Here is a 16796-nt window from a genome sequence, read left to right as displayed (position 1 = left end):
CCCTTGCTATGGCTGGCTTAAGTACAAAATAAATCAAATGAACCGCTTTACTGCAGTTGATCACGAGGGCTAGGCATTTTCAATAATTTAAATATCTATAAATATATAGTCCAATAAAGCAAAGTTACATTAAGCCTTTAATGCATCAGTTTTTTAACAATTGTAGTCAAAATATTTTATCCACATGTACTATATAAAGTAAAAATAGTATTAAAAATATGTTCAAAAGTAACAGTTTAAAAAAGGTTTTTTTGTTAGTTAAACCTGAATTACATAATGCGTTACTCCAAAATTAATTTTTTATTATGTTACATATGAGATATAATACGCATTACCTAAAAAGAGAAAACGAAGAAAACCACATTGCATCATAAAGTACACCAATTAATGCTATCCGTAAACATGATTTTGTTTAATCAATTGTTATATGACAAACTTTATTTACAAGTTATAAAGTACGTAGCCAACCTATCTTTAAGCGCGTGGTATGATTTTAAAGTTTTTTGTTAGAAGAACAGGTTTAGGTTACACTCACTAAACTTTACTTTGTGTTTGCTTTACAGTTAACCATTTTGCAACCATTCCTTTTTTCGTCACACATTTGACAATGGTCAGTTTTGACTTTGACTACGGGTACGGGAGGTCTAGGAGATGCGTATGCTTTTATTTTCTTCTTTCCTTTCTCATTGTTTTGGGATGACGGCCTACATCTTTTGGAATTTTCCTTCTCACTTAAACAACATAGGGTGACAGCCAATTCTATCTGAATATCCTTTTAACTTAGTTTGTTTTCTTCTTTCATGGGAGAATAAAGAATCTAAGAGTTTACTACTGCCATGTCAACTAAATGGTATAGCACACGAAAATACCTCTTCATTCTAATATTGTGTCTGTCAATATTGGAGTCTACTTTGTCAACTCCACCCATGTGCTTGTTGTAGGACTTCACAACCTATGGGCAAGGAATTTCACTAAATTCTTATCCTGCGAGACTAACCTCTGTATATTTTCAAGACCGACTATCAGAAGAAAGAAAGTGGTAGGAATGCAGTGGAGGGTCTGTGAGGGTACGTTAATATCACATGTTGGATTGTCCGTGGGGTGAACCTATTTGGTTAATGCTGTTCCACTGCCCTCTGCTAAACGTAAAAACATCAACTTGCGCCGTCTATGATAAATAATTGTAGAGAAAAACATTAAGAATCTAACCATTCGATACGTTGAGGTATGTTTACTTTGATTCATATTACTGAATTCGCTCATTTTTATGTATTGAGTATTTATGAAAATCCATCCTTACAATAATTTGTGGTAAAGTAAAAGCTCCAATTTTTTATTCAATGTAATAATAATAACTCCTCTATGGAAATGTCTATTTTTTATTGATGCTACTCGTAATATCCATAGATTATAAAATGAAATCGACAGTAAAATGACGTAAGCATAATTATTTCAACTGATAAACTTCTTACGAAATGGACACCACTTCAAAATTGACGACTAATGTTTTTCCTAAGAAAGTGCGATGAGCGTGTGATTGTGAAGGAGGAGGAATACGGCCGGACCTAATTCTTTGAAATGCCTCCTTGCAACTCTCGCACGTCGCTATGATTCTGCTGGTGGTCTGACTTTACGAGAGCTCCGCAGAACGTAGAACCAAGTATCACAACCTGGCTGTTGTGCCAATAAACTATACACTTACAGGAGCGTCATCGACAACTATTATCCAATCATCATAAGTTCCCCTTGGAGACTTACTGGAGTAGTAGTTGTCTCAGTAGTTGGTGTCATTTACGTTTCTTGGGACTTCTCTTACTAACCTTACTACAAGATTTCCAGTAGTACCAAGATCAGGTTCGCAACTTAAATGAGACTTTGATTGACCTGTGTTGATTTCAAATGTGTAAGTGCACCCTTTGACTTCACAAATAAAGTAGATTTTGTAGCCACATTTATGGGGTATGTTTGGGTTATAAAATCTGAAGTAATGTTTTGTCTTTGTAACACAAGTTTGCTGATCAATTGATAATCTGACTCTTATCTGGGGTAGATAATGATTTCGAATTGAGATGATCGACAACTGGTCTCAATTTATAGAGATGATTACGATTTGCATTGGTTGGTGCTTCTTGTTGGGGGGTTATCATTGAAATGCAAATTTGAACGCAAAGTTTAAAAACTGTTCAAATCCATGGTTTAAGATCTTTTCATGTCCTCGTTTGTTGATACATAGTCTACGACTACAACGTTTTAAGTGGAACAGATTTTAGTATTGGATGCAATATCTTTCTATAGGCTGATACAAAATCAGTGAAGTAAATTAATATTTCCCCCTAATAGCCGTATACTACCTTTTGTTCATTGTGAAGTACGTTATAAATTTAAATGCCTTATGTGTAAGTCCATAGTAATCAAACTTTTACAACAAAGTTTCATAAATAAAACCGTCTAAAGCTTTGCATAATAATAATCGCATAGTACTAGAGTAATTATGTTTTATTTTTGGAGATATTAAAAGTTGAATTAACTATCTCCATGACAGCAACAGTAATTTATTCACTTTTTATAAAACCAAATTGGTTGTAATAAAAAAACATTATTCAAATTAAACAAAAAGTATTAAATTACGTATAAATGAGCGATCCAAAATGTTTGATACAATCCCTTTTAGGACCAGACCAAATTTTAACTTGTGCAAAGAAAATTTTTGCGTTTTTCTGGCCATGCTCCAAGAACTGTGCATATTAAAAATGTGTGATTTTTCAAGCGTTTGATAGAAAAATCATATCTTCAGAACTAATTACTGTACAGATTTGTTTTTAGGCTTAAAATGTTTATTATTAAATTGTTCATTGTGAAAAAATAAATTTAAGTCATTATATAGCAAAAAACAATTTGATTTATCTGTTTATCAAATAAAAAAAATAAAAAATTTAAAAAGATTGAGTGTGTTCTTCAATATCTACAAAAAATAAGAATAAATTATTCGTGGGAAATGGTATTTATTAGTTCTACATATAATTCTCTATAACTGTACAAAATTTGAAAGCCCTGGAATGAAAAATAAAAAGTTTGTAAATTAATTAAATTTTTCTGTAACACTGGTTAAAACACACTTTTCAGCATTAGCCTAACATACAAAACCTTATAGGCTACTAAGGATATTATTCGGTACTTTGGGATTATATCGACTACACCAGTATGAATAACACAAAAATATACATTTATAGAAACAAACATGATAGAACGAAAAAACAACTCTTTAATTACAAAATTACGAACTTACAACGATTATCAATTGTTAATGGGGTCAGATTCCGTTATATGCCCCCAACGCTTAAACTTTTTTCAATGAACTTAGAACGTTATAAAACGATGTAGTTGAGTAACAGAACTAACATTCCATCAATCAACAAGCGTTTCGAGGTATTGTGATCGGTATTGTTGTCGCTGTTATCTTATCTTTCTCGAGAATCCCGATTACGGCAGGCCGCGCGGCATCACATGATTATAAGTTTTTTGCACGGTACATAAAAACAAGTTTTGTGTGTTTTTTTCAATAAAGAGTTTAGTTTTTGTTGAATTTTTGTGTTTGTATAAATGTAGGGGTTAAACACGGAAGTACAACAAAGCGACGCACCAGCTGAACGGGCGGTGAGACTGCAATCACGTTATCTACTAGACCGTTCGACTTTGACCTCTGTCTGAGGATGGGGAGGGGTTTGCGATAAGACAATTATTCCTGTTTTATATTGACGAAATTTATTCTACGCTAATCTATTAATCAGTAGAAGCAAAATGTCAAATAACGATTCATGTCTGGGTGTGGTCGGTATAATCCCAAAGTACCCTGACAACATTACGATGCAACATGGCCGTAAAATATTTTTTTCACCAAGCTGATGATTCCAAAGACGTTTAAAATTTGATATAATAGTAAGAAACATACAGGGAATAGAAAAATAGTATATTTATTCCATATAGAAGATTAAAATATCTCTTAAAAAATATGAAAAGTCCGCCGGCGATAAATCAGACGGTTGGTCCTTAAAGGGTTAAAATAGGCTGAGACTTATTTTAAATATTTTGTCAATTTTGTATGGATTGCAATTGTTTTTGAATTTTTCAGTGTCAGGAAAGATCTCTTATCTTACTTATTTGCTTAATAGAGTTGCTTGATGAATTAAATAGTTTTACAAATATGTATATTTGGTCTCTAAACCAATTAAACATCAAAAGTTGTAGAATTAGAAAGACTGTGCACAACAGTAGTTACCTCATCTGGTGTAATGTCTTGCCAATGAAACGTCCTTGTTGTGATAGTCTCAATCCCAAGAGCTGTTATGTGACTGGGTTTGATTTCGGTTGTGAGTTCTTTAGTAAAATCAATAAAATGTACAATAATCTCATCCGGATTGAGGGAACATCTTGTGTTCTCTTGGTAATGTCATTAGTAATTTTATCTCAAGCAGCTTTAAATTGTTTACGTTGAGGATTGATTTAATATTCAAATGAAGTTTTTATAATAATCTGTAAAATATAATAACTGGTTGTCATTTTAATCGATGGTGGTTAGTATTATTTATCCTTTTAACATGTATTTAATAATTTAACTTTATTTATATCTACAATCTATTCAATAAAAGTGAACAATAAGTAAATTTAGGAGTTATTTACAAATGTATGGGTTAGCAGTGATCCAATGACGCACCTATCATAGAGACTGCTTAGCAAACATACAAATGTATTTTAGTAGATGACTTACACTGTGTCTCTTTAGCCTGTAAACACTGTCAAAATTGTCAAGTTTGTTTAGAGCAAGGCGATTAAGACGCATGTTCAGTTTTTGTATATATCTGGGGCTGAATTTAATAATTTAATTCTTGGCAAACGGGATATTTCAGAATTGGTGGATTTTTATTTAAGTGTCTTCCATAGGACTAGAATGAGAATTTTGGCCGAAATCAATATTGCTATTTGAGTCACGTATTCAGAGTGAGAGTCCATAAGAACAAATAATTTTCAAAACAATTTGAAAGGCTAATTTTATTGTCCAATAAAAAGTGTGACTTACTATGCAATAACGATGCCAATTTTCGATCTTTTATGTTTAACTGTAAGCTTTTTTGCTATACCTATAAACGCCATTTTATCAATGTGTATTTTTAGGTATTTAACTTCTGTAACTTGCGAGACATTGTCCATTGAGACTGGAGTGGAGGGCATGATCGTTCTTGCTCTTAAGTTATAGCTTAATAATGCGAAAAAGAAACTACTAACAGAGAAGTAGTTGAGTAATATAATATAAAATGGACTTAAATACATTGAAAGTTTGGCATTTTGATATTATTCATTATTTATTAAAAACCAATATTTTAGAAGTATTGTAATCTTTTGAAAGACTATGAAATGCACGTATAGCATAAAATGTAACAAAGCGTGTGAATTTGTATAGTGCTCATTATTACAGAACTACTTAACAATAAAGATAATGTATCCTACATAAACATCCCAACAAAATAATAATTTTATATATTTGTACAAACATACTTTATATGGTGCATTTCAAATCACAATTGCATTTAGAGATTATACTCGATTGTTATATTATATATATCACTCGACGGTGCATTTTTAGTATTGGCTCACCAAAACACATCAATTATTATAAAATATTGAAAAATTATGTAGTTACTTACAGTGGTGTCTAAAACTGAAAAAACTTCAGAAAAGTGATTGGCGTACCTATTGTTATTAACATTATTGCAAACATTTCAGCATTGTTTCAGCTGTAATGTTATGTTGTATGATTATTTTTATTGAGAATTAACAATGCAAGAAATAACAATTCTACAAGATTAAGAATAACAGTATAATAAAGATTATTGTCAAATTTCATGAGAAGTATAGTAAATGCAAACAAGTTTTGTAAAATTGCCCTTATATTTTACAAAATATTTTATACTATTTTCATTAAAATTACAAAAACTATTTAATATTTGATTTCTTCTTACAGAATTTATATAACATTAAAAATACTGTATCACGTATGTGACAGAGTAAAACATATATTTGATTTTTTTTAAATATACATTAAACGATTTGAAAAATGGTTTCTTATAAAATTGATCATTTTTATTTTCTTTTATCCATCATTTGCAAGTTTTGGTAAAAAATTACTTATGTGGAGTATTACTGAATCAAAAAAAAGAAGCTATCTTTCAGCGAGCATTGCTTTAATAGTAGGACAGTGATGTAAGTACCTCTTTATCAGACTATATTAACAACAACAAATTTGAAAAACGATTAAATTGCAGGGAATTCAATTGAAGCAAAGTTATTACTATGAAACCTGAAATAATTCACTACTGGCATTTTCGAATTGCTCTGTTTTTCTAGACTATGAAATCGTCTAAGAAAAATAGAACAACTGTAGTCTGTAACATTTAGAAGATCTGTTTATCGAGTTACAATGTGTTTACACAGATTTAAATAACTTTTTTTTGTAAACTGTCAAATATTTCATAATAGACTATACAGACCAGAAGAGAATTCAACTTGGAACGAAATGTTTGGATTCCTTTGTTGAAAATGTTAAATCCTTCTACTCTCCATCTGAACATTGTACCATTGATGAGCATCTTCTTAGGTTTAGGAGTAGCTCCTTTTAAACTTTACATGCAAACCAAACCGTATAATTGTGATTTATACATTTTAACGTTGAATAATAATAACATATTATCAAAACATATTACATGTTAAATAAATAACACATTTTTAAACTCATTATGCAGGTCGATTAAAATTAATTGTTACAGAATAAGTTCTTCGCAATAGCGTCAATGTACAAATAGATTTCATTTTAAACAATCACTTTACAACATGATTATAACGCATTATCTACAGTGTTAAAATTTTAAAATATATTGTCATATACCTAAGCTCTTATTAGTTATTTTGCTTAACTTAAATCAAATTAAAGCTACATTTAACGCTAGCATTAATCATTGTTGGTTTGATAAAAGCTTCTATAACGCTGTATAGTAACTGCAGGAGAGAGGGAGATCCTTGATCTCTCTAACGATAACAAGATTAATAAGTCCAATATTTAATCGCATTCTGACGCGGTATTTAGAGCCTAACATCATTCAAGTATGTTAACATATGAAAAATAAAATATTATTCTGCTTATAGCTTTCTTTATAAAGAAATCTGGGCCGTTTTCCAAAAACAGCCCTAGCTGCTATTTGTTGGAGTTATAAAACGAAGTTGGAAGTTGTGCTTTCATGTTCCCATATTTCGACAGCGTACGACATGAGGGGATAGATAATATCTTAGTAAACCTTCCCGGAGAGTAAAATTTGACAACCTATTTAAAAGTAAAAGATGCGTACTCAGTGTCTTGGAAACCACATATATGTGGTAATAATGCTATAAGTTCTCGTCGATGTGCATTCCAAGATACTTTCGAACGTTACGGAAGGATTCCAGAGCCATCATGTGCCTTGTTCTTTTTTATATATGAAGCTTTTCTTTAAAGACGAGTAATTGGGAACAGCGTTTATTTCATCATTGACCATTTTAGCTTGGGCCTCTCAGCCGCCGTACTTTTGATTATGTTGCCAGCAAATCGTTTATAAAGATTAAGAAGGGGATTGGCACAAGAATTGAACCTGGGGAAACTGATTTTCTTCGAATTTCCTTGGAATGACTCAATTACTCACATTTCAAACTATTCGTATAAAGTATGTAAACAGTTTGCGGCCGTTTCTTCAAATAAGACGCAATCCACGATTGGGAGACGCCCCTAATCTCTGTTGATGCTCGACCTTCCGAAATAGGATCTCGTGTTCAACCCTGACAACCGGGACAAAAAAATAAAAAAGTCTGCACTTTATGTAACATGAGTATGTGCGATTAACATAGTGCTACAACTTTATAAAATGGTAAATCCCAAAGAAACCCAGTTAACTAAGTAAGGTTAACTGTACCTTTATATACAATTACTCTATGTTCTTGTAAATATATTTCATTTTAAATCAAATTACTTAGTTGAATCTTATATAATCAAACATTTTAAAGACAAGTTAAATGTGCCGATAAAACATTAAAAAATGTTGGATAGTTAAATTACCATAAATGTTTCTCAATTTTATAAAATATTAATTGAATCGACCACAAATAATACAAATTAAAGTCAAAGTTGTAAAATTTAAATAAAATACTATCCAATAATAACATAATAATCGTGCGTCTAGTGTTCCAATTTTACAAGTGTCTCTTAGCAGAGTTAAACTTTAGTAATTATAATGATACAGATTAATTTAAAATAATACAGCTCTACTGTATAATAATATACATTACCTTTGATTGTCCATATACGTACACTCAATGTCATTATGGCAAAACACTTATAAACTGAGTGTGCCGTATAAATGAAGATAACAATGTATTAATGAATCGTGTTAATACTGTTCATTAATACAAGATACGGTTAATTAACTTAATGTGTGCACCGTTTAATTTGCGTTTTCGGGAAAGTGAACAGTGCACTATATTGTAAAATTTGCTCATGTACAGCAAAACCATCTTATCGTGTAGCTTTATATATGTTTATATTCGTGTAAATGCTTCTTGTTCTAAAATATACTGATACATAGTTACCGCTGAATGTATAAAAATAAATAGAATATTAATGCTATTCAAAATTAAGGAATGAACATAGTTGAATCCTGTACGCGTAGACATCGAATGTACATATATTCTTTATTTCTACTCTATGTCTTACTGAGACGTTTTCTAAGTCGCAAGTGCACATTCAGCTGAGCAGCTGGTATTGGTGAATGGTGACTTACTGATTCTTTGATGCATATAGGCTACTAGATAGATATTATGTTTACGTGAGTGAGTTGGTTCGTTTCTCGTTTCTGATTGGTAACGTGTGCAATCTGTTTTCTTATATTAGGTAACCAAAGAGAGCACTCTAAGACTATTAATAGTTATTGTAATTATTGTTGGTTTGTTATTTAATATTTTATAATTTGGTTAAATAGTAATTTAATAGGGTTATGAGTTCATTTTTCTGGTTTGAACTGTTAGACCTAAAATATAACCCATTGGTTCATTAATTTAATTGTATTATAAACTTTCCTATTATTGGTGGAAATAAATTGACTTCGAAATGTCTACATCGGAATCATCCAACATAAGGAGCAAGAGACCTGCTGGTAAGTGTTATGTCATGCTATGTTTAGAATCAATAAAAATATACCTGGTTACAGTGTATAAGCTTCCAGCACTCCAGTGATCAAACTATGGATTAGAACGATTTAACTTAAATGCTGTTAGACATGTTTACCTTGTAAAGTAATAATAAAGTACCAACTTACACTGCTCAAACTTAGTATAAATAAAGTTGTGTTATATATTACCTGCTTATATTTATTTTACTTAAAAAAACATAGCTTTACTATAATACAATCTTTAAAGTCTATAACATAATTCATTTCGATGGCGATAAGCGGACCCCGGTTTTTTATATAGAAGAATGTAATCATCGATACCTAATATTCGCATCTCATATCCTAGACTATCAATCAATATAAAAGTATCTATAGTCCTCAATAACAATCATATGTTTTAAATTAAAATGGGTACCAGTAAGATTAAACGCCGGGGCGGCAAATCACGAATTTGACGTTACCAACGTATTCTGCTCACCCTCCTGAACAAAAAATATATATAGTACTAGGGGGTGCAAATGACAAATAACATGATTTTAGGGGGTATATTGATAAGTGGTAAAGTTTCTAATGTTTTAATGTTCAGTTTGTGTGCTGTGTCTGGATAATCTGTTTACTTGAATATTATCTGCGGCCGGGACTGATAGCAGCCTGATAGCATACCTGTTATCTGAGTTGTCCGGGGCATAGGTCAGTTCTACACAAGATATCGTGTTCAGTAGGTCGGATTGAGTGAGTGAGTTTACAATGATGAATCAACCATCCACTAGTTCAACCAACCCTAGTGAATTGTGTGTGTCGGAGTGTTTCGTAGGGCACGTAAAGAGCTTACGTTTTAACCGAAACGAAATTATCTCTTTTTTAATAGAACAGGGCATTTTTTAAAATGAGTGTATTTGTTCGTCGTGCGGTCGAGCGGTGTTTTTAAACCGGGAGACTTTGTCGTTTCGTTGTGATAGACCACTTTTTTGTTGCTGCTGTTTAGCTATATCCGCCAACACACTAATGGTAAGTGTTCTCTGTTAATATCCATCTATATATTTGAGTTTTTCATGATTTATTTAGTTTTTTAACTTTACATAATTGCCTTTGCATTACATTTCAATTTATATTTTTGATCAGCCCCTCTAGAATTTTATATTTTACTGATAGGTACTATCTCGAGGGATGTTTTTCTTTTATTGACATCAGCGCGGGCTTCGGCAGCACCAAAGGTGCTGCCGAAGCCCGCGCTGATGGCCGGAGGCACTCGTAATTAATTTTTTTCTCGAAATTAAGAAAAACATTATTAATTTTGATCAAAATTCTGCTCATTTCTGTAATTTCTCATTTACGTTTGCAAAGATGGCGGCGCAACCGATGACGTCATCACGAGGTTCAATCATTGGCCACAAAAGGTCACGTGACGCTAGACGTGGATGTAAAACATGGAGATATTACTGGAAAGTTATTTAATTTTTTATTTTCTAGAACTTCGTTATTTCTCATTTCCACCCCATCAAACCTTATACTTTTTTTATATAGGACGATTCCAATAAGTTAAGAACGCAAAACTCGTATTTTTCCGCCCCGGCCGTTAATATGATAATTACCTTAAAATGTGAATTTAATATAAACAGTGATCAAAAAAATTATTATAACCAAAATTAGGAAAACTGAAGACGACCATATTTGCTCCTCTCACAGTTACAGTTGTTTCTTTCCCACAAATTTCACATAATGGGTTTTTCGGTACGAGTCTCAACATGTTGAAGTCACGAAAAACATGTCTTATCATCTTTCAAAGAAATGTTATGTAATTTTCTAATATTGACTGCCATTTTTAATAATCAAATGTTACTTATGTAAAATTGAAATATTACATTACGTGTGTTATTTGAAAGTGTTTACAGCTGTTGTAGGATTATTTAAGTTAATTGTTAAAAATAATTAATCAGTATCGATTGATTATATCAATGGTTATGATTAAGTAATATAGTTTGCTACTTTCGATATAAAAAAACCGGGTCCGCTTATTGTACCCTACCCATGTTTACAGCTGTGGTAAATCTTAAGATCAGCGACTACCGTTCCAATCACCGTAATTTTTTGCATACTAACATAGGTAAACATAATTTCACCGAAAAAATAGTCCCGATTATCTAACATATAAAAACCAGTTTTTCGGCAGTACAATGTTGGCAATACAAAACACATAAATAACAAGATTTTCTACTATCAAGCTAAAAACAATGGCCGACCATGGTCGTTTTGATGAGTTGACAGTAGTCACGTGACAAACAGGAAAGTTTACGATTGGCCGGGTGAATCACGTGACCTATAGGACGGCTTCGATTGACCGCCAGACATAAACAAACAAATCCACATGGACAAGAAATAATTAGTGAAGTTATTGACACGGCGTGCGACGATTCTTGTCACACGCTAAAAAGACCCTGGCTTGCCTATTCAAAACTCAGATCACACGTTGCTTGCCTGCTGCACAGCGCTTTGCGCTGCTTGCTCTTTTAGAAAAAAAATTAACTCGAGCTTGCAAAGTCCAAGCCTAGATCACGCCATGACTGCTTACATACACAAAACTCAGACAGAAATAACGCAGGTTTCATTACAGGCAAAAGATAAGCGGCACGCGTTTATCACTGATAAGATAAGACGAGTTTATACTAGAAGTAGTACCTGGACTACTGCCCTATAATAACACCAAAGAAACTAATAAATGCACTGTCAGTCAGGTTTTTTTTTTAATTTTATTTTTTTCAAATTTTTTTGGGGGGGAGTAAACGGCTACGGCGACAACCAGGACTATTTTTTTCGGTGAAATTACGTTAACCTGTGTTAGTATGAAAAAAATTACGGCGATCGGAGCGGTAGTCGCTGATCTTAAGATTTACCACAGCTGTTAATATAGATTATTTAAGTTAATTATTCAAAATAATTAATCAGTATCGATTGATTATATCAATGATTATGATTAAGTAAATATCGTTTGCTATTTTCGATATAAAAAGCCGGGTCCGCTTATCGTACCCTACCCCAGTTCGACATTATTGTTCCAAATTAATTCAAACAAACTTAAATCGTGTATGGTACAAATAGAAGGTATCAGTGGGGTTAACTGTAAAAATAATCAATAAAAATTTTAACGTTTTTAACGTATTCTGCTCATTCTCCTGAACAATAATGTATATGGTTTTATAGGGTGGAAATCACAAATAACTTTGTTCTGTAATAATTGAAATGTAAATGTATATTTGTGTACTGTGCTCCTTGTTATCTATGGTTTTCAGGGTTATCAGGCCCCTGGGCTTATCTGAGTGTCGTGTGGTCAGAACAGTTTAGTTACTGGTCCATACAGTTTCTTAAAATTTATTTTTATCAACTCTAGAAAGGAGATTTGCGTAATTAACCTATTGCTATTGTCCTGAAAAAAAAAAAAAAAAACAGTAAAAGGTTTTATGGTATTTAAATGATAAATAATGAATTTTAGAACATTCAAAGTGGAACTATTTTTCTTACAAGATTATAGGAAGTTCTGGTTAGGTAAATTTACAATATTTGTGTTTTTTCAAGTTTGGTTTTCTATATAGCTGTATTGGCCAGAGGTATTCGTGTTATGGCCGATTCGTGCACTTTCTACAGAACTAAATATCAACTAAGAAAAAGCCTTCTCCCAATCTTTTATACTAAATTTGGTACTTTGGTATTATCTGGAGGTCACTATTTTTGGTAAGGTTTTTCTTACTTGACACTCATAAAACTACATTATTAGAAAGAAAACAGACTTTATTTGACTTTCTATTAAAATTACGAGTTATTATAATGATCGGTTCTTGTTATCTGCCTCCCAGAAGGAAGCGATGTTGGCGAGGAGGCAACTCTGTCCCTATCTACTACTTGTTATTATGTGATATAAACTGGTTTAGATTAGGTTATCATAAATATGTCATTAGTAGTACCAAAGTGAAAAAAACCTTTATGAGCACTCATGTGAGCTGAGCTTGAATTTGGGTGCTTTCTAGGGGGATGGAGATAATTAAATTTATATATTTATAATACGTACTTGTGTATTTTCTTACTTATATACTCTAATAACAAGTAGTAGATAAGGACAAAGTGGCCTACTTCTCTCAGATATCACTTCCTTTTGGGAGGCAGAAAACAAGAACCCCCGTCATTATAACGATCTGTAATTTTCACGGTAAGTCAAATAAAGTCTATTCATTTAAAGTCCCCAGTCTCCCAAATATAGTGCGCTCCGAATAATACCAAAGTACCCTAAATTTAGATATTGCAGCAGAAATTTCGGAATTGGTGGCACTTACGTGAATTGGGACTTACAGCTTTGTAATATAGCTCTGGCTAAAAATACTTCCTGGTCTGTTATACAATAGGAATATATACTCCTTTTTGTGAAGTCCTGAGTGTAATTTTAAAGTCATTTGCAGCCGTCTAGTATTCACATTTATATCGCCATCAAAGAAAATGTGTTTTCCGTTTGTTAATTTCAATACAAAAGGTTTGGAGAATGGTCCAGCCTTGAAACATTAGTGTTGGGCACTAATTATGATCATATGTATCCTGCAAATTTTACTACAAGTTTATAGCTGAGATTTAAAACTGAGTTACTTTAATGATGAAGAGAAATTAGCTAAGTTTATCATAGGTTTAATTAAAAAAGAGCACCAATGAATTATTTTGTCAAAAATATATGTTTTGAAGTATTGGCTGATTTAGGATTTGTTACCATATAAAAACATTGTTAGATATAATCTTTTAAATTTCTAATATTTTTTGCCTTTCATTTTGTACTTTTATCAGTCAAATGATTATTGTATGCTTTTGTTGTGGTTAAGTGATAAAAAAAGATATTTTGTACTCTAAGTAACAAAGTCAAACTCAAATATTCTTTATTTACATAATCTTAGAAATGGAGTAATAACAATGTAATAAAATGAGGATTTTATAAATATGATTTTAATTTACAGATAGTGCTTTTAAACAGCAGCGCCTTCCAGCCTGGCAACCAATCTTGACAGCAGGAACTGTTCTGCCTACTTTCTTCATCGTGGGAATTACTTTCATCCCGATTGGCATTGGACTGCTATATTTCTCTGATGGGGTTAGTACATTTGAGTATGTTTTTCCTAGAATGATTTTTAACAACAAATAGCATGTGGTTTTAATTTATTTCTCTGTTAATGTTTTGTTACAGTTTTGTTTTGAAAAATTAATAGTTCATATTATTTTATGTTTGTTTATAAAAGATTAATAAATAACTTAGGAGTTTATACCACATAAGCACACACACACACACACACACACACACACACACACACACACACACACACACACACACACACACACACACATGCAATTTTTATAACTTACAATAAACATATACGAGGGCTGTTTTTTTTTTCAAGTTCCGTTTGTTTCTCCAAATAACCAGCGTAGTGGCGGGAGGCGGGGCTGCGTGTTGTGCAATTGCGCCGCTCCCCCACTACAACCAACGCCGTTGCCGGCTCCAATCCATCAGTCGTAGCCGAGCTACGGGCGAGTAAAGATGGCCGCTACGATCAATTCTCCCGCCAGTTGTGAGTTGCGAAGTGTGATTCGTTTCCTTCAAGCTGAAGGATGTAGTGCTGCTGAAATCCATCGCAGAATGAGTGTTGTGTATGGTGAACACTGTATGAGTGATAGCGCGATAAGAAAATGGTGTAGGCTATTTGCTGAAGGTCGAACAGAAGTCCATGACGAAGGCGGTCAAGGACGCAAGTCGGTCGCTACTGCAAGTTTGGTTGAACGAGTTGACCAAGCGATCCGGGAGAAACGGAGGTTTACAATTGGTGAACTTTCTACCGAATTTCCAGCCATTTCAAGGTCTTCCTTGTACAAGATTGTGACCACCGAGCTAGGGTACCGAAAATTGTGTGCCCGTTGGGTACCCAAAATGTTGAGTGAGGATCACAAAACGAAGCGAATGGCGTCAGCCCTAACTTTTCTGACGCGATATGACAACGAGAAAGACAGTTTTTTAAAGTCTATTGTTACTGGGGATGAAACTTGGGTCCTGTATGAAAATCCAGAAACCAAGGAACAATCAAAGCAATGGATGCACACTCACTCCCCTAGCAAGCCCAAAAAATTCAAGCAGACTTTGACCAAAAGGAAAACAATGGCTACAGTGTTTTGGGACCAAAAAGGTGTGCTTCTGGTTGAGTTCATGCAACAGGGAACAACGATAACAAAGGAATCATACTGTGAGACTCTACATCGCCTCCGGAGAGCAATACAAAACAAACGGAGAGGAATGCTGTCATCCGGCGTGGTCCTGATCCACGATAATGCACGACCGCATAGTGCCAATGTCACAAAACAACTTCTGCAAAAGTTCAAATGGGAAGTTTTCGACCATCCGCCGTATAGTCCTGACTTGGCGCCCAGTGACTATCACCTCTTTCGAGAAATGAAGGCGTGGTTAGGTGGACGACGCTTCGCTGACAACGAAGAGCTTCAAGCAACTGTAAGGGTCTACCTGAGCTCACTGGCGGCAGACTTCTTCGAGGAGGGTATAGGAAAGCTTGTCTCTCGCTACGACAAGTGCCTCAACATTTTTGGTGACTACGTAGAAAAATAAGTAAGAAATTACGAATCTTTTGGTAATAAAATCATCTTTTTATCTCAATGTGTTTATTATTTATGGCCTATCGGAACTTGAAAAAAAAACAGCCCTCGTATAAATCAATAGATTTTAAAATTAAGAAAAACTAGCAACCTATTTTAGAGTTAAAATTAACATAAAACAAATTATCATACATATAAGATACAAATACATAAACTATTGTAAAATTGAATCATCAGATAAAGAAATTAATTTCTTTAGACCAAATACCACAGAATAAATTAAATCTTAATATCAAGGAGATTGTTATGCAAAGTAAGTTTACAACACCTGGAGTTATAAAGTGAATTTAGATCAGCTGGTGACTTTACAATAATGGAATTTTATTCTTTTGAATGATGGCTTAATAGGAGAAGAAGCATTTCCCATCAAAGTTAATAAACATTTGAGTAATTAAATACATTAATACTTTTATTATTTGTATTAAATTGGTGAATCTTGATTTTTGAATCCAAGAACAGAAAAGACATTTACTAGATGATGAACACTTGAATATTGGATGACAACCAGAACTCTCAGATCTGCAAAGATTACTACTACCAGTATTAAATCTACACTAAGCCGACAAGGATGATTGGAAGATGAATAAGTGTCAATGGAACATACAAAGTAAAACTTGATTTGAACTCAAGTAAGATCTACCCAATTTTTTATTCAAAATTTTTCAAAATTTAGACCTATTTTTGTATAAATTCAAATTTAACAAGTACCACAATTTTATCTATGTTGTATATAATTTTTTTTATGTGCCCATGGCAGTATAATCCACGAAACCCTTGTATGTGACAAATAAACTCAATAGCAATTATTGTAAATCAAACATTTATTTAGTTTATATCAACAGCTAGTTAAGCAAGGGCAAAGTACGGGTT

At 32.9% G+C, this 16796-nt stretch overlaps 1 protein-coding gene across 4 annotated transcripts in view; it reads left to right on the top strand.

Moving 5' to 3' along the window:
* Positions 1-1884: 1884 nt before the first annotated feature.
* The window catches only part of LOC124367950 (cell cycle control protein 50A), a 55110-nt gene continuing 40198 nt past the window's right edge, over positions 1885-16796 (top strand). For 2 of the 4 annotated variants that reach the window (XM_046825183.1, XM_046825191.1), the window contains exons 1-2: positions 8848-9227; positions 14228-14361. In XM_046825183.1, the coding sequence (XP_046681139.1) occupies positions 9182-9227; positions 14228-14361 (180 nt within the window). In that variant the 5' untranslated portion in view covers positions 8848-9181. Of the gene's footprint in view, positions 1904-8847; positions 9228-14227; positions 14362-16796 lie in introns of those variants that run through there. The other 2 variants (XM_046825198.1, XM_046825205.1) reach the window with 2 other exon arrangements.

Source organism: Homalodisca vitripennis, chromosome 1 (genome assembly GCF_021130785.1).
Source record: "Homalodisca vitripennis isolate AUS2020 chromosome 1, UT_GWSS_2.1, whole genome shotgun sequence".
Taxonomy (NCBI): Eukaryota; Metazoa; Arthropoda; class Insecta; order Hemiptera; family Cicadellidae; genus Homalodisca; species Homalodisca vitripennis.
This window is presented reverse-complemented; position numbering and strand designations above follow the sequence as displayed.